Genomic DNA, 27,885 nt, shown 5'->3' with positions numbered 1-27,885 from the left:
TCAAACAGGAATACCGACACGTCACATCCTTGCACCCCCAAACACATGTACCATCGTAGCAGTAGTTAGCAAATGATTTACAATTTTACAGACAGACATCGATACGAAAGGTGTCACTGTCGTGGACCGGGATTCCTTAGCATATATATCTAGAACATGAGGCAAGCGGATTAGCAAAATAAGTGTCTCCCAACCTGGGTGTCTTGCAAAAGCATTAACTGGTTCCCACTTGATTAGGCGTGAACCGACACCGTAAACACCCTGTTTGGGCCTTGTGGTCAGCAACCAGGTACCGGATGGTTGATCAGCCTACAGAATAGACATCGTACCTATGAGCGTATCCAGCTATATACTCCACCCAACGCCATCTGCAAAAAAGAAATAGCTTTAGAAGCAGTTCTACTTGAACAAAAACTGTAGAAATACTAGAAAAGTACAACAAACATGTCCTATCAGTACAGGCTTTCAAATACCCGTTGCCACCTTGGGGATGACAGAATAGAATATCGCTACTGAGGTTGGCGATAAGCATAAATTGTTGGGAGTCAAGCATAGTTTGGTACTAACAAGTACAGCAGCATTTTATTAGCAAGCACATTACACCTTCGAGAGAGAATACGCTGAATCTACATAACCTGCAGTTAATAGCCAGATGTGTATGTAGGAAATTACACAGAATCTTGACTAGGTAACAAATCATTAAGTTATACACCCCAGCATTGGAAATAAACCTCTGATTTTACAGTAACAATTGTGATAGAAATGGTTGTCTTTAAATTACCGTGACAAAACAGCACACATTCACTTTTAAGACCATTTTACTACAATGGCTATAAAACAAACTCTGGTAAACACCATAACAGGGGAAAGCAAAATACCAACATAGTAACACAAAAATTCGCTTTGGCACATGGGAGCGCGTACTCCTGCCAACGGAAAAAACATTTCAAAGTGTGAAAAAACTCCAAACAAAAATTTGGCACAAAAATCTCGACATTATATGTGTGCACGTCAAGTTTCGGAGAAAACCAACATTTTTTGTAGCTTCTGTAAAAAAGACAAAAAGATGTCTGTGAAAAGCACTTTTTAACACCAGATTTTGTCTTTTTCACACGCGACACATAACTTGTCGGTTTTTCGCGAAACAACTTTGTGAGTATGTACAATATTGAGATGTACGCGCCAAATTTTTGTTCGAAGTTTTTTGACATTTCAAAATACGTATAAAACACATTTTAAAACCAGGAGCATGCGCTCCCGTGTGCCAAAATGCCACTCTCCATAGTAACAGCAAATAAATTTAAGAAACAGCTGAGAATAGGAAAAATCAGATCCATTTATAAAAGCTAAGATGGAAATCATTTCCAGTGAGCTAAAGCTGAATTAACATGGGGCTGTTTATCACAAATAGGATGCACAAATTTCCAAACAGGTCATCTCAGTGAAAAGAAGTATATCCTGGAATTTGGGAATTAACACAACAAAGATAAGAAGGAAATTATTTGTAGCACCATGCATTCATCCACACTCCCCCCCCCCCCCCCCCCCCCCCCCGCCGTCGACCACGTTTTTGTTCATACTGTACTTAAAGTACTATTCATAAAACTAAGTACCATGTGCAACAAGAAAAAGTGTATGCCTCATTGAGCATTAATGTGCAAAAAGACTAATGAGCATTTTGACCAGATCACATACAAATCATATTATTAGATGTAAAGTGGCCAAAAGGACATTCCATTTGTACTGCAATTTAAGTGGCTAAGTAGGAAAGTGGGCGGATTAATAGAAATAATATCTGAAATAATGCCTCATGAATAGTGAAGTACTGGAGAACAATTTAGCTCCCCATTTCCTGTTGCTTTCTACAGGGATTGTTGATTTTCTTTTTATGCATTCATTCCATAAATAACAATAGCATGTGACAGGAAACATGAACATGGTGATGTCAAATTCCAGAAACTGCCCCCCCCCCCCCCCCCAAACTACTTCAGCATGCCAAGTTCTCAAAGGATCTCGTAACCAAAATACCAAAACATGCAATGATAACTGATAAAGCCAAGAGGGCCTAAGCATGAGTTTAGGGCTAAGCAAAGCTCAAGATAAGAGGCCAAGGAGCAAACCGGCCCATATGAAACTCAGTCAGTATTAAGCAATACCATAGAATAGAAATAAAGTTGTGGGTAGTTGTTACCCACTTGAGCTCACACCTACGGACAACTCCAACGGCACGCATCAAAACAGACACACCAAATGTCCGCGGACAAGTCCGGACATGTCGGACAGTGGTAACGGAGCCGATCATCCAACCATAGACATCAAATAAGCATCATATTCAGACAGCAGGGTGAGCCATGTGGACATAGAGGAAAACAACACATGGGTGTGGGGAGACATGTGGTCCAACTAACAAGTGAGCCAGGCAGACATCTGGACTCCCCCAAACGTTCCCCAGGTTTGGTACTGGTTTAGAGGAATTCGGACACCCGGAACGGTCCATGGACGTTTAGTGCACATCGTTGGATGGCAGTGTCCGGGCCACGCGGTCTATACATTTAGGGGCGTTTTGGTGCACGGCCTTGGAGTTGCCCTAAGCTGGACAGTCCCAAACGAATAGGCCCAAACTTTAGGCGGACAAATCTAACCTATTGATGTGACCCTCGGGCCTGTTGTTGGTTACGTATCACCCACCTTAATCATGTGAATGGGTTATCAAGCCTAGATAATTGGGGGAGCTTTGACGTGCAAGTAGAACAGCCAAGCTGTGAAGTAGGAATTAGAGTGTTTGCCACGATATAATGGTGGGGGGATTGATTAAGACCATGCCAACACAGTGTGCAGGACGCGAGGAGAAATCATGGTACAATTCTAAACATCTAAAGAATTTAGAGTGGCTATTATTGGCTAGCGGCTCCTCTTATTTATTCAAGTCGGTTAATTTAGGTATCCATGTGGGTCACAAAGCCATGTGAGATCACAATATATTATCTGTATTTTAAATTCCGGTTGCTATGTTCTTTGGTGAATGAGTCAAGACTGGGCTTTGTAGGACCTTGCATTAGAACTTCATAAGAGGTGCTCATAAAAAATGGTACAACCAACAAGCATCTGCATTGCCAAAAAAAGTATGTACGTGTCAATTTTCAACTAACACAATCATTCCGACTGCCGAAGGCATAGACTTTACTGCACAGATTATTGTGTATTGTATAAACAAAATGATTTGGTTAAAAAAAAGCAACCCCCATGTTGGGCATTAATAGTTGGCTTGACGTAAAATATGGAACACATAAAAACAATATGCGTGTTGAACCTGAGCTTAAAGGTAAAATAGTAATACACTTTGTGCATATGGGAACTAACATCACTGATCCCATTACATCCACATACCAATACCACGTCAAAATAAGAGTGCTTAGCATCGCAAACCCGAGGTAAAATAAGAGTGTCCACGCGACAAAGGTGGCATGCAAACACGAGGTAAAACTAAAGCATTGCAACTGATCTCGGAAGGACGCAACTATCTGAATGGCAAATCCTACAATGTGATGTTGGTCCATTCAAAATAATAAGGTAATGTTATTGGTGATCCACCATGAAAGGGAGTTAGATGATGACCATTCTACGTGTCAATGCCCCATGCATTCGGATTCAAGTAACTAAGCTAGGACCGCGTGTCTGGGTGAGACCAAAGAAACCCATGGAGATGAAAATCCAAGGTACAAAAAGAAAACTAGAAAAGCAATGACTTGGTGCGTCCATGAATGTTTCAAGGGCACCTGTGGCCAAGCAGCCCTCCCCTTGCCTAAAGAAGCAGCCACAGTAACCTTGTGGCTCGATACTAAAACAACATGATGGATCCAGGCAATCTTTCCTATTGAGATGCTAAAAATGAACTCATGCTGTGCCTAATTTTCTTAAGCTGTCACACTAATGTGTGCAAATGATAAGAAAAGTATTTGCCAACCTAGGCAAGAGGACCAAACAATTGTATCTGTGCCAGAAATCAACTAAACTGATGCTTAACAGTTGAATGTCTTTCATGCACTTTGTACATCCCTACTCTGTGGTGCTGCATGAGTAGTGCTGCAGGATTGCGTTTGAAGAGAAAACTGACTCTTGGATTTTGGTCTAATTGTCAGATGTAAAGCAAATTGATCAATTATGCATGTCCAATATGTTACATATGTTTGAATCAGCAATGCCATGTGCCTTGTACTGTCCAAAATGATGACACTTTAAGAGATCCTACCTTTGCCTTAGCAAGGAAGTCTAGCTAGCAGAAAGAATAGCATTCGCTGATCCGACCGAAAGCAGTACTTGGAGAAAATGATAGTTCATAATCATATCAACTCCATTTTGACTTGCTTCAAATACTTCATTTTTGTTGACTTGCCATTAAGGGTAAACCACACTACAAACACAGTTCTGCTTTGCAAGCAGAGAAAACATGAGTGTACCATCATTTTGAAATCCTACATCCCAGTACTTTAACATGAAGTGCATATTTCCAGTAGATTTATACCAACAGTTTCAAATTAATCCATGCCTAACCTAGCACATCGAGACTACACTAAAATGTGCTGATGAAATGATATTTTATAACCAGGATGGGAAGGTACAGCTTGGATGGGAAAGAAATCAAACCGCCAGTATAGTTCCACATTGCGGGTAGACTAACTAGACTAACACGTTATTATGGTGTAATTTAACACACTGGTAAAGTCACAAGAAACAGACAATAACCTAATTAGGCCAAAGTAAGCTGAATCCAGAAGGACACAACTTTCTCAGACCAGCATCGGTATAGGTCTATAGAAAACCTTCCCATCTTTAGTTACACTAGTGCAACAGAATTTTAAGATGTTGTGCACACTTACTGCTCGGAGAAAAGGAAGTGGAATACTTTGATGCCACAGATACGACTGGAAGAAACCAAATTGCAGACACAATTCTAATTTGCTATGTGTAGTAAAGCAGACACGCAAGCCGTATCACGTAGGACAACTTAATCACAATAGTAAACACGCCATACTAGTGCGACATGATTTTAGAAAAGGGATGCAAGCTTAATGCTCGCAGAAAAGTAAGCTGGCTACAGTGATGCCACAGATAGGACTGGAAGAAACCAAATTGCAGATACAATTCTACTTTGCTAAGTATAGTATAAAGCAGACATGCAAGCTATCATGCAGGACAACTGAATCGCACTAGTGAACACACCATACTAGTGTTCAACAGAATGTCGTCCAGTGGCTTCAATGTTTATGAATCCAAATTCCTAAACTAGCTTATCGAAAATATGCCACAACTTCCTAATGTAATGATCTTAGAGATAGGACTGCAAGAAGCCAAATTGTAAATACAATTCTACTTTGCCAAGTATAGCAAAATAGACATGCAAGCTATCATGTAGGACAACTGAATCACAATAGTGAACACACCATACTAGTAACAGAATGTCATCCAGTGGCTTCAATGCTTACGAATCCAAACTGCTAAACTAGCTTATCAAGAATATCCGCAAAACTTCCTATGTAATGATCTTAGAATAGATAATGGCTATTTAACCAATGGGGAAGAGAACTCCTACCGCCAATACAATTTTACATAACAAGACAACCATGCTTATTTTCGAGTTTAATCCCAAAAGTGTGCACTTCAATCAACATGCCAATTCACGACTTTAAGTTTGAACAAGACACTCTAGTTTAATCCAGTATTGAACTGATGATAAGCAGAAAATGAAACCAAATTAGTTCAAGGCAAGTTAAAGTGCAGAAGGAAAACACTCTGTTTTACAGAGGGCAGGAGAATGCGGGTTTTGTACCCCGGGCTAAGGCCCTAGGCCTTTGATGGTGTCGCTGAGCAAGCCGAAGACCTCCTTTGCCAAATCATGTCGGCGCAACTGTGTGCGCATCTCGGCATCAAGCTGCCTCCTCCATCTAGTCTCGGCTACATTGCCCTCCTCTGCACCAAGTAACCCCAAACCCTTCTCCAGTGACACTCCTGACATGGCACGCCCGTTCCTCCTCCAGTACTCACCTAGCAGCTCGCTGACCAAGGGCAGCCTCACCGACACCGCCACAGGCACATCCGCGCCAGTATATTCCTCATCTGCGTCCTCCTCCTCGGGCTCTTCTGCTTCTGGGAGATCCTCTGCTGAAGGCGCGACCTCGGTGCCCCAGAGGTCAGCAGAGAGGGCGCGCACCCGGCGCTCGTGCGGGGTGCTGGTGGGCGGCAGCGCCGTGTTGCAGAACTTGCTCTTGAGGCGCTTGAGCTTGTAGTAGACCTTGGCCTGGTTGATGTGCGACGAGAGGGAGTCCCTGAGGGACTCGTAGAGCCCCTCGACGTCCGGGAGCCGCGGCGCGATGCCGTAGCGCGCCCGGAAGGAGATGGCGCCGTTGAGCAGCGCGATCTCGTCGGCGTCGGTCCAGAGCTTCTGGGCGGCCCCGTGGCCGCCGAGGCCGAGCCCGCCGCCGCCGCCCGAGGAAGAGGCGGGCGCAATGGCCTGGGAGAGCAAGGCGGAGTCCGGGAAGGAGCGGGGCTTGCGCTTGCGCTCGCTCTTGCGGGAGGGCGCCGAGCCGTAGTAGTCGGCGCGGGGCCTAGGGATAGGGTTGGGCGAGCGGCGGCGGTCGCCGGAGCGGGAGCGGGACTTGGAGCGCTTGCTGGGGCGGGGCGGGGAGGCGCGGAGGCCGGCGTCGGCGTCGGCGGACGCGTCGTCGTCCATCTCGGCGGACGCGCGCGGCGAGGGGCGCTTGGAGGAGGGCATCGGCGGCGGGCGCGGGATTCGAATTTTGGGTGCGGGGTTTGGGGGGGGGGGGGGGGGATTGGGAATCTGGGAGGTTGGGAGCCGAAGCGGAAGGGGAGTGCGGGGGCAGGCGCCGAGGAAGGCGTCGGAGTGGCAGCACGCGCTGCTGCGCCGGAAAGAAACTGGCAAGGTGCGGTTTTTCCGCTCGCGGTTCACTGTCGCCACCTGTTGGACTTGGACCCGTGCACTCGCAGGTCGCACCTGGTCTGGCGGTGCACGAACGGCACGGAGCCGCCACGGACCAGTCCGTGTGCATCCGTTCGGAAATGACACTACACATGCCGATGCGCACAGCCATGGACACGAGGACAACAACGCAGGTGCTCTGCTCACTAGCTCTGGTGTCCATACGAGTATAGTACATCATCATAGTCATAGTCTCATAGCCCAGCCATGCAGCCAGGCACATAGGAGTACATGCATGCTCATGGGAGTGTACCGATCGATCTTGCGGTGCGTGCGCGCACAGATCTTTCCCGCTCGATCTCACGAGGGGCGTGTCCCGGACGTCGCCTTGAAGGCCATATCCATGGCCGCCCTGGCCGCGGACAGCGCGTCGGCCTCGCCGGACGAGCCGCGGTACTTGCCGACGGCCGCGCCCATGACGGCGTTCAGGTGGCCCTGAGCGGTCTCCACGGCCGCCTCGGTGCCCCGGGCCACCGCCTCGTGCTCCGCCTCGGCCGCCGCCCACGAGGCGTGCGCCTCGCCCTCGAAGAGCGCGAGGACGCCGGCAAGCCGCGCCGGGTCGAAGCCCCGGCCGTCGAGAGCCATGTCCGCGACGGCAGAGAGTTGCTCGAAGAGCGCGTCCATGTGGTACCGTTTCTCTTTCCGTCTTGCGCACCTTGGTCGTGCTGGATTTATATATGCACGGGAGGTGGTCGACCGCGCTGCACGTAGTGTGTATCGTATCTATTCTGTTCTTGCGGGAGCGGAGATCCGACATTCCAGCTTTTGGTTGGTTGCGGCGCCTTTCGGTGAGCAAGGAGAAGCTTTCACGCCCTCATTGACTTTTCCTAAGGTTTTCATTTTTAATTATTTTTAAAGTAAGAGCAAGATTAATAATATAGCCAACGCTCGGCTATAAAAATTTGCCATGTCACCGAGCCAAACCTAACATCGGCTATGTACAATAATAAATGTTAAATATGTACACTTCTTTATAAAAAGGGAAAAGCTCTCCTTCACTCGACCGATCACTTGCGCCGCATCCGCCGGCTCCGCGTCCGTCGGATCGTCTGTTGATCGGACGGACGACAACCTTCCCGCTTCCGCATGACGCGCGTGCGTTTCTGAAACAGAGTCATTGTTTCAGTATAGTTATTCTTGCAACTGACCATCTCTTCTATCGACTCTATCAACTGACCATCTCTATCAACTGAGAGGGCTAGGGTACGCGGCTGGATTCGTGAGGGGAGGGCGGCGGCGTGGGGTGGCGCAGGGCGTTGGGCGCGGTGGCGGGTGGCTGCGGGCAGCGCGGGGCGTTGGGCGGCGGGGGCGGCGGCGCATGGCGTTGGGCGGGGCGGCGGCGCAGGGCGTTGGGCGGGGGCGGCGGCGCAGGGCGTTGGGCGGGGGCGGCGGCGCAGATCCTCCGCAGAGGCGACGGCGACGACGACGGGTTCGGCGGTGGCTGACGGGTATGGATCGGGCAACCCTCCCCCTCCCCCCGAACAAGATGCTCCCATCTCGTCGGCTCCACCCAGGCTGCTGTTTGTCCCGCCCACCGCGTGATGCATTTCCGCCGTGATCTATTGCTGCTCGCTGTCGGGCCCCAACTTGCACTAATTGATTTTGTGTTCCCTGTTTGATTGCTTGAGCATGCATTTTCCCGAAGGAACGAAACGGCGTCAAAATTATAGAACATATGTATGGTTTTGCATTGGATATGTGTGTTTTAGGTTGCTGAAATGTTAGTTCAGTTTATTGCTGCTACAAATTAGCAGATGTGCTCTCACCTAGTCAAATAATGCAGCTGACCAACAAGCCAGCTGACTATAACATCTCTCAAGCTTAAATTCAGACAACCCTTTCAAGCTGGACTGAAACTTCTAAAACAGAATTCAGAGCCACCAACTTGTTGCAGAATTCAGACACCCCTTTTGAAGCTTAAATTCAGTTAACACTAACAGTAGAACAAAAAAGCGTCTAAAACAGAATTCAGAGCCTGATCAACTAGTTGCGAAAACCATTGCATTTTAGCGAAATGCATGATTAACAGCCCTTCGTTGGACTGAAACTCAAAGCAGCCAACTCGCATAGTTGTGAAAACTTATAGGTGTGTTTCTGAATTTCTGGAGCGTGCAATTTCTATAAGATCCCCTTGTTTCATTTTTCTGAAGCTATTGTTCCAATACTCATGCAGTTATCCATTTTGTTTTTTTTAAGGAACATATATGTAATTTCTTTTTAGTTCAAATCTTTTGTAGCTAATGTAGTTATTCAGTTTGTAGTTTCAGAGAAACATATATGTAATTTCAGAAACAGTAGCTATTTTTTAGAGAAAGTTACGTTTCTGAAACTAGTTAGTAGGTTATGTCTGTAGCTTATGTTTGTGAAACTACAGGAATGTTTGTACTGCTAGCTTATAGCACAGGGAACTCGGTTTTTGCTTCTGAAACTACATATATCTTTTCTCTGAAATTTTAGCTACTGTTCCAATACATTTCCATGAATTTTTAGCTCATGTTTATCTGAAATTAGTTGGATTAGCTAATGTTCTTTCAAACCTTGTTTTGCAGCATGCCTATCTTCCAAACTCGTTGGTCGGCAAAGCGGCTGCGTGAAATAGCCAATGAAATCAAAGGGGAAAAGAGAGATATAATAAGCAAGTCCAGCTTCGGGATTTGCTATTTATATCTCCTTTGGTCCCTCCTCCTGAAGAGCTTCTTGATTTCATTGTTATGAACATTGACCCTAAGAATCGTGTGCTGAAGTATGTAATCTTCGCTTTTTTGTATTTCTTTTCTGTTGCATAACACCTGTTGTTTTCTTTATTCTCGCAACATCTACTGATTTTTTTGTGAATTGCAGGATTAATGACCACAAGCAGATCCACTTTTCAAAAGACATGGTTAAGAAGATATTCAATGTACCATATGGTAGCAGACCGATAGAGTTTGGGAAGAGGGGCAAAGCTGATTTCCGTGAAGTTTATCTGGGCGGCGGGGATAGGGCTCCGATAGCCACCGCAGTTTCCGTCTTATCAAAAGCAGATGATGATGATGACACCATCGAGAGGTCATGGGTATTACTGTGCCTCGCTTTGGTCCTAGCTCCTGGGACAGGAAACATGGTCCCCTAGATTATCTTTACACCCTACGAGATATGAGTATGGTCCATGAGTTCGAGTGGGATGAGCATATCCTGTGTGATGTGACAAGAGAAGTTAAAAATACCAAGATAAGAGGAATGAGGGTAGAGGGAAATTTCTCATCGGTGGATGTATACCAATGCTTCCGGTACACCCCCTTTGATTCATGTAACATCCCACTCCTTTTATCCGCAACAACAAATCTTTTTCTTGAGGCGCTGATGTTTTCTTTTCTTTTTTGTGTCTTTTTTGCAGATAATTTACATGGACCATCTTGATGTGCCAAGAGGATGCTTAGTTGATCACACCATCAACTACTCGCTTCCTAGAGCTTGTTTTGTTCATGAAAGGGACTTTTATGCTGTTGTCGCAGTGGACACCCTAGATGATGGGTTTGGGAAGCGTCCAGTAAGTGATTGAAACTGAAAGACTTTGATTTTTTTTATTTTATATAGAAGACATTTGTCTGTTGCAATTCTTAACTATGTTCTCGTCTTTGTAATGCAGTTCAGGACCAATACACCGTACGCAGTAGTTGAGTTCATGTCATATATAGATCATCATCGCCAAGGAGCTGCCAGTGAACATGTCACAGAGGAATTGCCGGAAATCAGCAACCAAGGGGGTGCTGTTGGGGGCGCAACACACACTCCAGATGTGCCTGAGAGCTCCCACATGCAAGAAAATGTACATGTGGGAGCAGATGCGGGTTCTCAAAGCCCACCTCACGCTGGCACAGGGGGTACCAATGGGAGCGCAGAGCATGTGCATGAGCCGCCTCCATCTAACACAGAGAGTGGTGACGACGTGTGCGGCTCTTTGGAGGAGTGGCTCCATGCATTGCCGATAATCGAGGAGTTAGAGGTGGTTTTTTTTTCTCGCAACTCATTTTTTCCTTTTTCCTTTTTCATATTTTTTGCATCTTCATTTCACTGGCATGTTACAAACTACTGTCCCTACCAATCTAATGCCATTGTTTCCGTGCATCGCAGTTGCCCCCACAGATGCAAGTCATATTTAACAAGCACAAAGAGCTCCATGCCAGAGAACTTAATGTTGCATTCAGCTCATTTGGGAGGATCTTGCAAGGCATGTACTGCAAGCGAATGGGCCTAATATTGTCTGAGGCACACAAAGCTGAGTGCAGCATTCATGGACAGAGAGCCGAAGGTGAAGGCATCACTTTCAGTGTACCAGGGGGGTCTTCTGCTGCAGGCATGTCTGATAGGACTGCAACTGAACCTTTTGCGCAACAGCCCAAGCATCCAGAGCAGCCCAACATTCATCCTGTCATTGTACCGTCTCCGCAACAGCCCAAGCAACCAGCCACTGCCACTGTACCATCTCCGCAACAGCCCAAGCAACCAGCCACTGCCACTGTACCATCTCCGCAACAGCCCAAGCAACCAGCCACTGCCACTGTACCATCTCCGCAACAGCCCAAGCAACCAGCCACTGCCACTCTACCATCTCCGCAACAGCCCAAGCAACCAGCAGTGGAAGTAGGTCAAAACAACGACAATGATCAGAGCAATGGCAGGGGAGAAGACTCAGGCAGCAAGGTAAACATCACTAAATTTAAGCCTCCTCGCAGCCCAAGCTTCGCACATGTGAATCTGACGAGGAGGCCAGGCACGCTTGAAGACGAACCTTCTTTTGGATTGTTTGAACCGGGGAGTGATGATGATCTACTATTTCAGGAGTTTCCTCAAGTTCGTACATCCCCTGTAAAAACTTCTGTTGCAGATTTGGACTCCTTGTCGATCCGTACGAGGAGCCCTTTGTTTGGTGAATCTCCGGCTACCTCAGCTGGGCCAGTTTACGATGTGACTCCCATCGCAACACGTCCTCCAATTTCGACAGGCCCTGCAGGTTATTGCACTCATGTCTCCCTAACGACTTTGTGCTCCAACCCATGTTTTGTTTTGTTTACAGAAACTTAGCACTTCCATGTTCCAAACCATTATTTTTTCTCATCTTGTTTCTGTTTTCTTTTTCTTTTTCAATTGTGGCGCAGAAGCAGGAGTAGCTGAGACAAGAGAGGAGGTGGTGATTGAAGTGAGCAGCGGGGGAAAACGTGATGCGAAGAAGCCCACACTCAAGAGAGTTGCAAAATTGCCAGAAAACGCACCGAAGCTGAAGAGGATGAAGAAGATCAAAGTTAATGCTTCCGATGATGCCATATATAAGTAATACTGTTGCACAAATTACCACATAAAGGACCCTCCAGAAGGCGAGCCCTTGTAAGTGTGTTTTAGCCCCTTTTTTGTGTTGATAAATTGTTCGTTCCATCCACTTGTTTGCCACTAACCGAGCCACTATTTTTTTGCAACATGCAGACCTCCATTCATTAGGATAGGTGGGTTTTATGTTTCTTTCAAGCATTTCAGCAACGGGCTAAAAAAGCGAGCACATTTGAACAATGAGGTCATGTCACTTTATGTTGAAAGCTTCAACATCGAGAAAATGTATAGCAAAAGCAAACCTAGGAAGTTTGCGTTCTCACCGCATACAGCCGTGAGTCAACTATGCATTTTTTATTTTTCACAATAGAGTTTCTGCCCACAACTTCCATATCTTTCTAACCAATACCTTCTTCTTTGCATTAGTCCAAGCTTGCCGTGGACCCAAGCTCATTTCAGACATGTTCTTGCAGCAAAGATCTTGAGAGGGCCTGTGAAAGAAACAACATCATGAAATCTGATCAAGTAAAAAACTTTTTGTTCTTTCATCAAAGCTATCCTAGCGCAACATGCTCTGTTTTTCTGAAGTTATTTTTTGTTTCTTACTTTTGCAGTTGTTCTTCACCATTGTCAAGGACGGACACTGGGCAGTTGTGGTTGCAAACTTGATGCACAAACAATTCAACGTCTTTGACTCGAGGGGTGATGACCCTGACTATGTCAGCATCCTTGAGAAGCCATGTTGCAATCTGATATGGACGCTACACCTCTTTCCTTTCTCTTTTTTAATTTTTTCTCTATATAAATTTTGTTGTTTGTGGTACCAATCATAGAAGATACAACTGTGTAATCCATCTTTTTGCAATATCAAATTTTGTAGATAGCCAACTTCAAGACTTTGGTCAGAGAACAAAACACATGGAACCTTGACTTTGACAAGTTTGATCGACTCAGCCCGAATGGGTACCCGCAACAGTCAACAACGTATTGTTCTCTGGCCATTTTCCTTTTTTTCATGTGTCCATCCACAACTTTTTTATGTTTTGTTGTCAAGTGAGCAAATTTTATATGTATTTTGTGACTTTTTTATTTTGGCAGGTTTGATTGTGGGTTGTTTGTTATTCTATACATGGAGAATCTAACTGGCAGGGGGATGAGACCATTCAGCGCGGTATTCCCTTTTTGCTATGCAACAATACTAGCTAAATAACTTGTTGTTTTCGGAGCACTTGTTGTTTCCATTTTTGCTAGTTTTCTAATGGTAATCACATTTTTTCAATTTTTCTCCTAACTAACTTACGAAGCTCCCTTGTTGTATGCCCAGGACACGAGGTCGTTGCTCAAATTCCGATCATTTGTTGCAGCGAAGCTTTTTAAGCACCCTCAAAACACACTCAACTCAGCCGAAGAGTTTCAGAAACTGTTGAGTAGCTCGTAGAAGATGTCAATCGGAGCAAAGTGTTTCCTAGATAGTTTTAGACTGCTTTTTTTGTGGACAAATGTATGCGCTACATCCTTTTTGTGTAACTAGAAACAGCAAGATGCTGTTAACCATCTAGTTTATCTTTTGTGGAACCCAAGATGGAGCATGTATCATGCTAGGGCATGTCCCTTTTTTCCTCTTTTTTATTTTGAAATACTGGAGCATCACCCATGTTGTGTTGTCAATGTGAACTTGAGTGCTATCATGCTGATGCAGAGATGAATGAAAATGACTAGTGTTTCTGAACTATCCATGCAGATATGTGAACTATCCATGTTGCATTTTTTTATTGGTTTTCTGAAATAAGGTGTCCTACCCATAACAACACATGCCATGTAGAAGCATCCATGTATACAATAGCTTTTTTTGCAAGCACCGGAAACATGATGTCGCAACTTGAAACAAATGGTACATTCATGTATATGCAAATGTTACATTCACGAAACAAAGCATTACTGGAAATATGGAAAAGACCTCAAAACTACGGCACAAAGTGTGAGATACCTTGTATGTCTCAAATCCAGGACACACATAACATATCTTGTAACAAAAATGTGAGCTATCTTTTTGTATGTCTCAAATTGGAATAGAACCTGAATACATCATCAAGGTTGCAAAAAAGAGTATTTATGTATGTTTTTTGCTCAAGCACATGTAGTGAGTCTGAAAAGAAAATGCAAAACATCCTTCAACAGGACCAAGAACTTTCCCAAGTCTTTTCTCTCATTTTTTTCTTCCTAGAGGTTGAGTTGCGTTGCTTGGGCATTTCTTGGATCATTTGTCATCATGGATGTCCAGTATGCACAAGTTGGTACAGTATGCCCCACCTCGGAGCAGAATTGACATGTAGGCGGTGTTGTTGCCGCCTCTGTTGCAGCTTTTAGGGGTCCACACGTCTGCACGTTGTGACCTTCTTCTTTGCAGAACTTGCAGCGAATACTTCTTTTTTCAGATTTTGGCTTCACTGCTTGTCGTGGTTCTAAGTCTGACAGTACTGTAGGGGGGTAAGTATGGAGAGGCAAGATCTTAGCTATGGAGAAGTTGTAAGCACGCAAGGTTTACGAGTTCAGGCCCTTCTCGGAGGAAGTAATAGCCCTACATCTCGGAGCCCGGAGGCGGTCGACTAGATTATGCGTGTATGAATTACAGGGGTGCGAACCCTTGTCTCGGAGGAGGGGTGGCTTATATAGAGTGCGCCAGGACCCCAGCTAGCCCATGTTACAAAGGGTTCAATGTACATTAAGGCAGGGCGTTACTGGTAACGCTAGTAATAAAGTGCTATGATGACCATAAAAGCTACTTAATAACCGACCGTTAGCATGCGGAGTGCCTTTAGGTCTCCTGACTGTCGAGTGGCTTGGTCTTGGTCGAGTATCTTCGAGTCTGTCGAGTGGAACACCTCCAAGTCGATTGAAAGATGATTTCTTTTGGAGATGTCCTTGGGTAGGTCAGTTTGGACAGGTCCATGCCCCTACCCTAGGTACATAGCTTCATCATTAGCCCCCGAATGGATCGAGGTTTGAGTGGGAAAGGGATTGAGCACTTCTCCGACTCATTTTTCATGCCGTGAGCATTTCTTGTTTCGGATCAATGAACCTGAGCGATGGCAACGACTTCCTTTCCAGTCGCCTTGATCCATTCTTAGGTTTTTGTCGAGTGAGTTTCTTTACTTGAAAGGCTCTGAGTGACGGTGCAGAGGAGATCTTTGGTCTGACAAGTTGTTCCGCTGCCCGCAGATTTCGTGGGATCCGAATTTTGGGAAGCGCATGGGACGGGGGAGGCCGCAGTAATCGGATGGGATAGAGTGGAGCCGCCTCGATCCCCGCGCCACCTTTTTCGCCACGTATCGCGCGCGCGATTGTTACGAGATTTGACAGAACCGCCCGGGCCTACCAGTCAGCCACTTGGAAGCGGCCTCATATAAGGCGTTGGACCGGGGTCTCCCGAACAGTGTGTCCCTATTATCTCTTCTCCTCTTCACGCTCCTCCGCTGCGCTCGCTCTCGCCCTCGCGCCACCGTTCCGTACGCGTCTCGCCGGCGATGATGGGGAAGGAGAAGACGGCGGCTCTGGAGCGGGCAAAGAAGGCGACGGCGAGGTCGAAGGGGAAGGCAACCAGTCGGGGCGGATCCTCCTCGTGAACCGGCCTGCCGAAGGGCTGGATCCAGGGCGACTGGATCCACTCGAAGCTCACCCAAGAATACCTCGATGACCTGGTCGAGGGAGGGCTGATCCCCTATGACTCGGCGCGGCTTCCGAGGAAGGAATCCGAGCCGCAACCCCGGGAGGGTGAGCGCGTTCTTCTTGCCACCCACGTCGATCGTGGATTTTCCTTGCCTCCTCACCCTTTCTTTTGAGGATTTCTGAACTTCTTTGGGGCACAACTCCACCATTTTACTCCCAACACAATCGTTTATCTCGCCGCTTTCATTTCTTTGTGTGAGAATTTCCTGGGTTGCCGGCCTCACTGGGGTCTTTTCAAGCATATTTTCACTTGTCGCTCCCAGACAGTGAAAAAGGCTAATCCGAGTGACGAGAGGACTCAAGTGATCCAGATGTGTGGGGGTCTTGGTATCCAGATGAGAGGGAAAAGCTCCTTTTCGGCCATGATTCTCCCCGACTCAGTTCGCGGATGGCAGTCGACCTGGTTTTACTGTAAAGACCAGTCGACGCCAGGGCAGTCGACTGGCCTTCCTCCCTTTACCATGGACCGAGTGAGGAAACCATCCCCTTTGAAGGTGCTCCCGAAGGAGAAAGCGCAGGTGAGGGTGCTGGTCGAGCGAGTGGTCCAGCTTATCCGTGACGGGGTCACCGGTATGGATCTCTTGGAGGTCTTCCTTCAGCGGCGCATCCAGCCTCTTCAAGCCCGAGACCATCCGATGTGGATGTATTCGGGTCTTGAAGACTCCACTCGGATTCACCCGGAGGAGGTCGATGATGACACACTGGAGAAGTGGCTGTCGGGCATTACCGGAAACAAGGATAACCCCAGGGGAGCCAGGAGAGTTCCCCCATTCGACCAGTCTCATGCGCCAGAGAAGGTCTGATTCTGAGTTTTTGCTTGTAATCTGAATTCACTCGTGTAGCTACCTATACTGCGTCGACTGACTTTGTTCTCCCTGCTTTCTTTTAGGCCATTATTGAAATGTATTCAATGCCCAACGGAGAGCAAGAGCAAGCTCTGGAAGGCAAGGCGAGTGGCGGCGACAGTGGCGAGTGGACTTCCGACGGTGAAGGGGATGGAAGAAGCGACGACTCAAGCGATGGAGAAGAAGTCGAGTCGCCCCCTCGCAGGGAGAGGCGATCCAAGCTTGACCAAGAACGACCGAGCGCCCGCGAAAAGGCAACTTCTCAGGCTGGTCAGTCTTCGAAGCATCCTCGGATCTCTTCACCAACCTCGACTGAGAAGGCGCCAAAGCACCCCAAAGTTGCAGAGCCGAAGACTCGGAAGGCGTTGCCGAAGATCAAGATTGATATCCCCGTCGCTTCCGCGTGAGTGTCTCTCTTTGTATTCACTCGATGCTCCGCGCTGTTTGTTTTTCTTGTTTTAACTGGATGAACTTTGGAACCGTCAGCGCTGCCACTTCCGGGACCTCAGCTTACAGGGACGATGATGAGGCGATGGAGGATGCGGTCACTTCTAATCTGGGTATGATTTCTGCCATACTGTCTTTGTTCGGTCGATTCAACTGCAATGTGCATCATTGGGTGACGTGATTTTGGCAATTGAACTTTGCACAGCTCCCAACATTATTGACCTCCCCGATGATGATGAAGAGCCCGAGAGGTCTTTGACAAGGAAGAATAGGCAAGCTCCTACAAGCGAGGCGCTACAGTCGACGCCGAGGGCGAAACCAGTCATTCAGGACACTGGCGACGCCAATCGGGGTTTTGTTACCTTCGCCGTGCCACTGTCGAGTGCCTTGCCTTCTTCATCGACTGCTCAGGCCCCTGTCGACCCACCTTCAGTTTTTGCGACCCATCATGTCCCAGAAGACGAAGTGAATGCTGCCAGGGAAGCTATACGCCAGGGAGGCGTCATGATGGAGAAGATGAAGATGGTGCGGGACGCCAGTCAGGCTGCCTACGACGCCAACTCGGCTCTCCAAAGCAACGTTCAGGTTAGTTGGTCGCCGCTTGTTCTGTTAGGATATGATATGTGAAGACTCTTTCCGAAAATCTTTGCTCCGAAAATCTTTGCGTTAGTGCACCCACTGGGTGCGTTGATTGAACTTTGAATTAGTGGGGGCATGCTGAGTGCACCCACTAGGTGTAGTCCTCGAGACTATGGTGGACTGCGGGCAGTCGACTGTAGTCTTTGTATTTTGTCGAGTGTAAACCGAACTGATAGTTTGTCTCTTCCACTCGGTCTGGTCGAGTGGGGTCAGAACCGATGGGGGCACGCCAAGTGCACCCACTGGGTGTAGTCCCCGAGACCGCGGTCGACTGCTGGCAGTCGACTGTGGTCTGAGTTCTTTCTCTCTTCTTTTTTTACTCCCTGCACTCGACTCCGGCGAGCCGGTCGAGTGGGATCAGAACTGGTGGGGGCACGCAAAGTGCACCCACTGGGTGTAGTCCCCGAGGCTATGATGGACTGCGAGCAGTCGACCGTAGCCTTAGTACTTATTGACTTTGTTGTTTTTCGCTGTAAAAATAACTTCCCCCCTTTGAAAAAAAGAAAAATCTTGTGATCTTGGAGCTCGCTTTGCTGACTTGGAGAAACAGCAAATCCAACTGAACCTTGACTTGGAGCTGGCCAAGACAGAGCTGCAAAGGGTCAAGGACGACGCCACTGGTAAAACGAATTTGTCGACTAGTCTGTCTTAGGCTTGAGTACCCTTCTACTCTTTGTGAATCAGGCATCATTTCTTTGTAGAAAAACTGAGAGAAGCTCTGGCGAAGAAGGATCAGGATTTGGATGCTGCTCGAAAGGAGGCTGACGACAGAACCGCTCTAGCTGAACAGAAACTGGCTTCGGTCGGCCAGTTGGAAGAAGAGAATACCAGGCTGAAATCTGCTCTGAATGACGCCAACAAGGAGTGCTCGCGCTGGAAGAAGGAGAATCTCATCCTGGGTGAGAAGATGGAAAGCATTGCTCGCAGGAGGGACGATCTGGAGAGCTATCTGAGGAGCCTTGCCAAGAAGTTGTTCATCAAGCTTGAAGGTGCACATTTTGTTCCGACTGATTTTTTTATGTCGACTCAGTGTACGAAAATTGACTTATCCTTGGATCGTGAATGCAGAGTTTTGCCAGAACTTCGAGGAGGAGACTGGGCGGATTGAGCCAGGTTTGGACCCAATCAATTCTCCTGTAAAAGATGAAACTGCCATGAATCTGCTCCGACTGGAATCCCGCATCGACGGTGTTGTGGACTACTTGGCTCGACTGAAGGTCTCCATGTCGCGGATCGACCCGACACTTTGGCCAGAGACCACGCCCCAGAATGATCTCGAGTCCCTGATGACTCGACTTAACGAAATCCCTGATCAAGTGCAGGAGTGGAAGAAATCTTCTACCCAGTGTGGAGCTGATGTGGCCCTGTCTCTGGTTCGCATCCATTGCAAGGAGGTGCGTCAAGATAAGCTAGCGGCAATCAAGGTCGCCAACACCCAGAGGCATGACTTCCGATCTTTTATGGAGACTATCATCGCTGCAGCCACTCGGATCGCCGACGACATCGACCTAGACGAGTTCGTCGAGCCTGCTAGTCCTCCTCTCGCGGAGTGAACAAACTTTTATGCCTCACCTTAAATTTGCCTCGGGATGCTGAGTGGTTTTTGTAACCGTTAAACTCTTTCGGGCTGAAAGCCCGAGCACTTTGATCTGTGGTCCGGAACCTTTAGGGTTTATCTGAACTTGGTTTATCGTTAAATATCTTCATGAATCCCCCGTCGAGTGGGAATCGTTCTTCATTCAAGACAACTTTTGTATTTGTGGCGCAGCTCCGAAGGAGAAGGTGGTAGTCGACCTGCATCTTGTTACTGCAGAGCGGGACGGAGCGCAAATTGTATTTGTGGCGAAGCTCTCAAGGAAAAGGTGGCAGTCGACCTGCACCTCGTTACTGCAGAGCAGGATGGAGCGCACATTGTATTTGTGGCAAAGCTCTCACGGAGAAGGTGGCAGTCGACCTGCACCTCGTCGTCCTTGAGGATTCAGATGTGTTTCATACTTAGGCGAGTACTGGACTACAGCTAAGCCTCCAAGTGGGAGGCTGGCTCACCACTCGGTAGGATTTTCATATACTTAGGCGAGTACTGGACTGCAGCTAAGCCCCCGAGTGGGAGGATTGCTCTCCACTCGGTAGGATTTTTTCAAACTTAGGCGAGTGCCAGACTGCAGCTAAGTCTCCAAGCGAGAGAACTTAGGCGAGTACTGGACTGCAGCTAAGCCCCCGAGTGGGAGGATTGCTCTCCACTCGGCAGTATTTTTTCAAACTTAGGCGAGTGCCGGACTGCAGCTAAGTCTCCCAATGAGAGAACTTAGGCGAGTACTGGACTGCAGTTAAGCCCCTGAGTGGGAGGATTGCTCTCCACTCGGTAGGATTTTTTCAAACTTAGGCGAGTGCCGGACTGCAGCTAAGTCTCCAAGTGAGAGAATATTTGGCGAGTACTGGACCGCAGCTTAGCCCCCGAGTGGGAGGATTGCTCTCCACTTGGTAGGATTTTTTCAAACTTAGGCGAGTGCCGGACTGCAGCTAAGTCTCCAAGTGAGAGAACTTAGGCGAGTACTGGACTGCAGCTAAGCCCCCGAGTGGGAGGATTGCTCTCCACTCGGTAGGATTTTTTCAAACTTAGGCGAGTGCCGGACTGCAGCTAAGTCTCCAAGTGAGAGAACTTAGGCGAGTACTGGACTGCAGCTAAGCCCCCGAGTGGGAGGATTGCTCTCCACTCGGTAGGATTTTTCAAACTTAGGCGAGTGCCGGACTGCAGCTAAGTCTCCAAGTGAGAGAACTTAGGCGAGTACTGGACTGCAGCTAAGCCCCCGAGTGGGAGGATTGCTCTCCACTCGGTAGGATTTTTTCAAACTTAGGCGAGTGCCGGACTGCAGCTAAGTCTCCAAGTGAGAGAACTTAGGTGAGTACTGGACAATAGTTAAGACCCCGAGTGGGAGGATTGCTCTCCACTCGGTAGGATTTTTCCCAACTTAGGCGAGTGCCGGACTGCAGCTAAGTCTCCAAGTGAGAGAATCTTAGGCGAGTACTGGACTACAGCTAAGCCCCCGAGTGGGAGGATTGCTCTCCACTCGGTAGGATTTTTTCAAACTTAGGCGAGTGCCGGACTGCAGCTAAGTCTCCAAGTGAGAGAACTTAGGCGAGTACTGGACTGCAGCTAAGCCCCCGAGTGGGAGGATTGCTCTCCACTCGGTAGGATTTTTTCAAACTTAGGCGAGTGCCGGACTGCAGCTAAGTCTCCAAGTGAGAGAACTTAGGCGAGTACTGGACTGCAGCTAAGCCCCCGAGTGGGAGGATTGCTCTCCACTCGGTAGGATTTTTTCAAACTTAGGCGAGTGCCGGACTGCAGCTAAGTCTCCAAGTGAGAGAACTTAGGCGAGTACTGGACTGCAGCTAAGCCCCCGAGTGGGAGGATTGCTCTCCACTCGGTAGGATTTTTTCAAACTTAGGCGAGTGCCGGACTGCAGCTAAGTCTCCAAGTGAGAGAACTTAGGCGAGTACTGGACTGCAGCTAAGCCCCCGAGTGGGAGGATTGCTCTCCACTCGGTAGGATTTTTTCAAACTTAGGCGAGTGCCGGACTACAGCTAAGTCTCCAAGTGAGAGAATCTTAGGCGAGTACTGGACTGCAGCTAAGCCCCCGAGTGGGAGGGTTGCTCTCCACTCGATAGGATTTTTTAAATACTTAGGCGAAACGGATTCGCAGCTAAGCCCCCGAGTAGGAGGCTGGCTCGCCACTCGGTAGGAAATTATTTTTACAAACTTAGGCGAAGCGGATTCGCAGCTAAGCCACCCACTGGGGGATTTCTCACGCAAACAAAAACAATAATAATCACTGGGAAAATTATAACACTCTTGTCTTTGATAAATAAACTACAGGAGTTTTTTCTTATTACATCTCATCCGAGTGAGAATTCAAGTATAAAAGGGGCGGAGGAGCTCCGCATTCCAGGCTCGCGGCTCATCAATCTGGCGATCGACATTGTAGAGGTGGTATGCTCCATTGTGGAGGACTCTGGTGACTATGAAGGGGCCTTCCCAAGTAGGAGCGAGTTTGTGTGGTTTCTGCTGATCCACTCGGAGGACTAAGTCTCCTTCTTGGAAGGCTCGACTCTTCACGTTTCTGGCATGGAATCGACACAAGTCTTGCTGATAGATGGTCGATCGGATCATGGCCATTTCTCTTTCTTCTTCCAGGAGGTCGACTGCGTCCTGCCGGGCTTGTTCTGCTTCATCTTCAGAGTAGAGCTCGACTCGGGGAGCGTTGTGAAGCAGGTCACTCGGCAAGACTGCCTCGGCTCCGTAGACCAGAAAGAATGGGGTTCTTCCGGTCGATCGGTTTGGGGTTATCCTCAATCCCCAAAGGACTGATGGAAGCTCGTCGACCCATGCACCTGCTGCGTGCTTGAGATCACGCATCAATCGGGGTTTCGGTCCTTTGAGAATTAGGCCGTTTGCCCTTTCTACTTGCCCATTCGACTGGGGGTGAGCGACCAAAGCATAGTCGACCCGAGTGCCCTGAGAGGCGCAAAAGGCCCTGAATTTGTCGGAATCGAAGTTTGACCCATTGTCAGTGATGATGCTGTGCGGAACTCCATATCTGAATATCAACTCTCTAATGAAACTGATAGCAGTGCAAGCATCAAGATTCTTGATAGGCTTGGCTTCAATCCATTTGGTGAACTTGTCGACTGCTACCAGTACATGAGTGAAGCCGCTCCTACCCGTTCTCAGTGGTCCAACCATGTCCAGCCCCCAAACAGCAAAGGGCCAGACGAGTGGAATGGTTTTCAGGGCTGACGCGGGCTTGTGCGACATATTGGAGTAATACTGACATCCTTCACATTTGTTGACTATCTCTTTTGCCATTTCATTGGCTCTTGGCCAGTAGAATCCCACTCGGTATGCTTTAGCCACAATGGTCCGAGAGGACGCATGATGACCACAGGTCCCCGAGTGGATATCATCAAGGATCATCTGACCTTCTTCTGGTGTAATACACTTCTGGCTGACCCCAGTCGCGCTTTCTCTATATAACTGTCCCTTTATGACTGTAAAGGCCTTGGATCGACGGATGATCTGTCGAGCCTCTTCTTCGTCCTCTGGGAGTTCTTTCCTTAGGATGTACGCGATGTACGGTACTGTCCGGACGGGAGTGATGACCAAGACATCCATGATCAGGTCGACCACAGCTGGAATTTCAACTTCAGTCGGATCCGTGGCACTTTTTGGCTGCGGGGCCTCTTCAGTGAAGGGATCCTCCTGAACTGATGGTGTGTGGATGTGTTCCAAAAACACATTGCTGGGAATGGCTTCTCTTTTGGAACCTATTTTTGCCAGATCATCAGCTGCTTGATTTTTCAGTCGGGGTATGTGATGAAGCTCTAACCCTTCGAATTTCTTCTCCAGCTTTCTCACCGCATTGCAATAACCAGTCATGGCTGGACTTCTGACATCCCATTCCTTCATCACCTGATTAACTACCAAATCTGAGTCACCATAGACCATGAGGCAACGGACGCCGAGTGAAATGGCCATGCGCAACCCATATAAATGTGCTTTGTATTCTGCCTCGTTATTGGAGGAATCAAAGTGGATTTGAAGAACATATCTGAGTTTATCTCCTCTGGGGGAGACCAACACCACTCCGGCACCGGAACCATTCAGCATCTTGGAGCCGTCGAAGAACATGGTCCAATGCTCCGAGTGAACCTGAGTCGGCAGTTGCTGTTCAATCCACTCGGCGATGAAATCTGCGATTGCCTGGGACTTGATAGCTTTCTTTGCCTCAAACTTGATATCTAGAGGAAGGAGTTCAATCGCCCATTTTGCCACTTGACCAGTTGCATCCCTGTTATGCAGGATCTTTGACAATGGAGCGTCGCTGACGATTGTAATGAAATGATCAGAGAAGTAGTGAGCAACTTTCTTTGTGGTCATATAAATCCCATATACAAGCTTGTGATAATGAGGATATCTTTGCTTCGATGGGGTCAAGACTTCAGAAATATAATATACTGGGCGATGAACTTTGAAGGTTTTTCCTTCTTCTTCCCGCTCGACCGTAAGTACCATACTGACGACTTGTCCTGTGGCTGCAATGTAAAGCAGCAAAGGCTCCTTGCTGATTGGGGCAGCAAGCACCGGCTGGGTGGAGAGCAGAGCTTTGAGCTCTGCAAACGCTGCATCAGCTTCAGGAGTCCACTCGAACTTGTCGGACTTCTTCATCAATCGGTAAAGAGGCAATGCCTTTTCACCGAGATGAGATATGAATCGACTTAGGGCGGCCAAGAAACCAGTAAGCTTCTGGACATCGTGCACTCGCACAAGACTTTTCATTCAGAGTATAGTACCAACTTTTTCTGGATTGGCACCGATTCCCCGTTCGGAAACGAGAAAATCGAGTAATTTTCCGCCAGGAACTCCGAATGTGCACTTTGATGGATTAAGCTTGATATCATACCTCCTGAGGTTGGCAAAGGTTTCAGCAAGGTCAATCAGCAGGTCGGACCCTTCCGTGACTTGACCACAATATCATCCATGTACGCCTCCATATTCCGACTGATTTGGGTGAGCAAACACTTCTGAATCATCCTCATGAATGTGGCTCCGGCATTCTTGAGGCCGAACGGCATGGTAACATAACAGAAGCACCCGAATGGAGTGATGAAGGCTGTTTTGATCTCGTCAGGCATACAGACGGATCTGATGGTGCCCGGAATAGGCGTCTAAAAAAGACAGTCGCTCACATCCCGCAGTCGAGTCGACTATCTGATCGATGCGGGGGAGAGGAAAATGATCTTTTGGGCAGGCCTGATTGATATGTTTAAAGTTAATGCACATGCGAAGTGACTTGTCCTTCTTGGGGACCATAACAACGTTGGCGAGCCACTCGGAGTGGTAGATTTCTCGGATGAACTCCGCTGCTAAGAGCCGAGCCACCTCCTCGCCAATGGCCTTTCTCTTCTGGATGGCGGACCGTCGGAGATGTTCCTTGACAGGTTTTACTTTTGAGTCGACTCTTAGGCGGTGCTCAGCCAGCTCCCTGGGAACACCCGACATGTCAGAAGGCTTCTATGAGAAAATGTCCCAGTTCTCACGGAGGAACTGGATGAGCGATTCTTCCTATTTGGAGTCGAGTGTTGTGGAGATATGAGTTGGAGCAGCGCTAGGGTCGGTCGGGTGGATGTGAGCTGTCTTCGTATCGCCAGTTGACTGAAAAGCTGATTCTGTAGCGGGCTTCTTGGCTCGCAACAAATCACTCGGGTTTGCAGTCTTCTGGTATTCCTACAACTCCACCACTGCCATCTGAGCATCGGCGATCTTCGAACCTTTCTGAAAACATTCTTCCGCTTTCTTCTGATTGCCCGTAATAGTGATCACACCTTTGGGGCCAGACATCTTCAATTTGAGATACACATAACATGGTCGGGCCATGAAGCGTGCATAAGCCGGCCTGCCCAAAATAGCGTGGTAGGCACTCTGCAAGTCTACAACTTCAAATGTCAGCTTTTCTTTGCGGTAATTCTTGGAATCACCGAAAACCACATCAAGAGCAATCTGGCCGAGTGATTCAGCCTTCTTCCCAAGAATGACTCCATGGAAACTCATGTTGCTGGCACTGAGTCTGGACATCGGAATGCCCATCCCTTTCAACGTCTCAGCATATAATATGTTCAAACCACTGCCACCATCCATCAGGACTTTGGTCAGTCGAGTGCCTTCAACAACTGGGTCGACCACCAAAGCTTGCCTCCCAAGGGTGGCGATGTGCGTTGGGTGATCGGACCGGTCGAATGTTATGGCAGTCTGAGACCACTTCAGATAACTGGGTGTCGCCGGAGCGACCATATTCACCTCTCGGTTGATAACTTTCAGTCGACTTTTGCTTTCAACATCAGCAAAAATCATCAGAGTGGAATTGACCTAAGGGTATCCGTCATTGCTATCTTCCTTGTCCTCAATTTTGTCCGACTCCTTTTCCTTATCTTTGGGCTGCTTGCCCTGGAACTGTTGGATCAAGAGTCGACACTGTCGAGTGGTATGTTTCGGGTAAATGAAATTACCCTCTTCATCTTTCTTGGTGTGGACGAGACATGGCAAATCCAACACATCATTTCCGTCCTGGTCTTTAACTTTCTTGGGGTTCCAAGGTCCTTTAGGTTTCCCTTTAAACTTTCCTTGGGTTACAGCTAAGGCTTCCCCAGGAGCAGCCGGCTCGGCTTTTCGCTTCTGTTTCCGATTGGGATTCCCTCCGGTTTCTTGGGCGACTGATTTGAGCTTGCCACTCCTGAGTTGATCCTCATATTCACCATTAGCGTACTTGGTGGCAATCTCCATCATCCGGTTCAGAGACATATCTCCGGTCCGACCGAATTTTAGATTCAATTCTCTGTACTTGACGCCTTCTTTGAAGGCACAGACTGCTTGGTGGTCAGGCACATTCTCTACCGTGTGATGCAACGTGATCCATCTCTGAATGCAATCCCTCAAGGTTTCATTCGGCTTCTGCATGCAAGACAGCAGTTCCGTCAGCCCTGCCGGCCTCTTGCATGTTCCTTCAAATGTGGTGACAAACACTCGGGCGAGATCTTCCCAAGTGTAAATGCTGCTGGGTGCTAACTGGTTCAGCCATGCTCTGGCCGAGCCCTCCAACATGAGAGGCAGGTGTTTCATGGCCACTTCATCATTGCCGCCGCCAATCTGGACGACCACTCGATAGTCTTCAAGCCAAGTATCGGGCTTGGACTCGCCAGTGAACTTGCTGACTCTAGTCGCCAACCTGAAGTTGGGAGGAATCACAGCGGCCTTGATGGCTCTACTAAAGCACTCTGGCCCCGAAACATGTGCTCTGCTGCTGGCAGGAGCATCTCTGTCGTGACCTTCCCGGTGAGCTCTGTTTCTATCGACCAAACCTTGAACAAGAATGGATCTCGCATCAAAGCCTGGCTCCCTGGAGTCGACTGGAATCCTTCGCCCAACACTACGAGGGTGCGTGTCATCCCATTGTCGAGGCGCATACGACCCGCTCCTCGGGGGAGGGGTGGGCACTCGACGTCGATCATCACAATCGAATCGGTGATCATATTGCTCACGGTTTCCATACTAATTACGCCGGTCCCCACGTCCTTCACGCCTCGGGGGCGATCTTGGGCTATGAGCCGACTGGACTGTGTCCGCGGCAACGGATTTGCTGTGAATCCTGTTCCGCGACTGAGAAACAGCGGAATTCTGGTCTCCTGCTGCCCAGAGTAACACTCTGATCTGCAGCGAGCCTCTGCCAGCCTCCGACTGGGAAGGCTGAATCGACTCTGCTATATGGGCTGTAGCTGCTAAATTCTGAATCGGAGTTCGATATACCTGCGGGGGCGGGAAGAGCCGACTGGATTCAGGAACCCGTTGTCGCGCACGCTCGTCGAGTGCTCGCTGGAGGTTCTCCAGTCGAGTGCGCTCGGCCAAGTTTGCCAGGCGCGCGTCTTCCAAGGCACGAGCCTCGGGGGTTTCTCCAACGATAGGAGTGTGCAGTGCATCCATGTTTCGGCGGTGAAGTTCTTCTCTCTGAAGCGACGTGAGAGGCTCGGGAAGATATTCCTCATGGGGACGCAACGGGTCCCCTCCACCCGCGCCTCCGTCGGTGCAGGGAAAACCGGGAGGACTGGGCGGTCCATCGACCATCAAAACCTCCACCGTCGGATCGCTACTGTCGCACTCGGATGCGGTCTCTGTGGAGCCAGTCGACAGGTCGAACAGGCCGTAGAGGGATTCGTCGGGCTCGATCGCCGCGACTTGAGGGGTGGCCGACTGGCGTGCCACCGCGTGTCTCACCCACCGCTGAAGTCTCGACCGACCGGAGCGCTTGCGTTGGCGGGAAACAGGGAGGGAGGACAACACAGGAGCCGACCGATAGGAGGTCGACAGTTGCCGCAGGAGAACGC

The 27,885-nt window shown here is 48.4% G+C and overlaps 3 protein-coding genes across 4 annotated transcripts; 1 reads left to right on the top strand and 2 right to left on the bottom strand.

Annotated features, from left to right (window-relative positions):
• LOC123149372 (STOREKEEPER protein) lies at positions 1–6,806 on the bottom strand. Its single transcript, XM_044569013.1, has 2 exons — positions 5,828–6,806; positions 1–368 (listed from the first exon to the last, which is right to left on the bottom strand). Exon 1 carries the CDS (start codon positions 6,767–6,769, stop codon positions 5,834–5,836), a length of 936 nt encoding a protein of 311 aa, XP_044424948.1. The 5' UTR covers positions 6,770–6,806; the 3' UTR covers positions 1–368; positions 5,828–5,833.
• A 2-nt stretch (positions 6,807–6,808) lies between these two features.
• On the bottom strand, positions 6,809–7,789 carry LOC123149374 (uncharacterized). Its single transcript, XM_044569014.1, has one exon. The coding sequence runs from the start codon at positions 7,616–7,618 to the stop codon at positions 7,295–7,297; it is 324 nt and encodes a 107-aa protein (XP_044424949.1). The 5' UTR covers positions 7,619–7,789; the 3' UTR covers positions 6,809–7,294.
• A 538-nt stretch (positions 7,790–8,327) lies between these two features.
• Positions 8,328–12,532, top strand: LOC123150236 (fibronectin-binding protein A). Of its 2 annotated transcripts, XM_044570070.1 has the most exons (9): positions 8,328–8,442; positions 9,544–9,737; positions 9,836–10,263; positions 10,371–10,523; positions 10,623–10,979; positions 11,108–11,677; positions 11,816–11,987; positions 12,133–12,358; positions 12,455–12,532. In XM_044570070.1, the coding sequence occupies exons 3-8, from the start codon at positions 10,255–10,257 to the stop codon at positions 12,306–12,308; spliced, it is 1,437 nt and encodes a 478-aa protein (XP_044426005.1). In that variant the 5' UTR covers positions 8,328–8,442; positions 9,544–9,737; positions 9,836–10,254; the 3' UTR covers positions 12,309–12,358; positions 12,455–12,532. The 2 variants fall into 2 exon arrangements, with proteins under 2 accessions (XP_044426005.1, XP_044426004.1); XM_044570069.1 differs by having other exon boundaries at positions 11,108–11,987.
• The last annotated feature ends 15,353 nt before the right edge of the window (positions 12,533–27,885 follow it).

This window comes from Triticum aestivum, chromosome 7A, assembly GCF_018294505.1.
Source record: "Triticum aestivum cultivar Chinese Spring chromosome 7A, IWGSC CS RefSeq v2.1, whole genome shotgun sequence".
Classification (NCBI taxonomy): domain Eukaryota; kingdom Viridiplantae; phylum Streptophyta; class Magnoliopsida; order Poales; family Poaceae; genus Triticum; species Triticum aestivum.
This window is presented reverse-complemented; position numbering and strand designations above follow the sequence as displayed.

What these genes read in the sequence shown, in the direction of transcription:
- LOC123149372 (XM_044569013.1), bottom strand. Translation starts at nt 6,769, where the DNA reads ATGCCCTCCTCCAAGCGCCCCTCGCCGCGCGCGTCCGCCGAGATGGAC.
- LOC123149374 (XM_044569014.1), bottom strand. Translation starts at nt 7,618, where the DNA reads ATGGACGCGCTCTTCGAGCAACTCTCTGCCGTCGCGGACATGGCTCTC.
- LOC123150236 (XM_044570069.1), top strand. An exon ending in ATGGGTTTGGGAAGCGTCCA is followed by an intron (nt 10,524 to 10,622) that starts GTAAGTGATTGA and finishes TTTGTAATGCAG; the next exon opens with TTCAGGACCAATACACCGTA. An exon ending in CGATAATCGAGGAGTTAGAG is followed by an intron (nt 10,980 to 11,107) that starts GTGGTTTTTTTT and finishes CGTGCATCGCAG; the next exon opens with TTGCCCCCACAGATGCAAGT.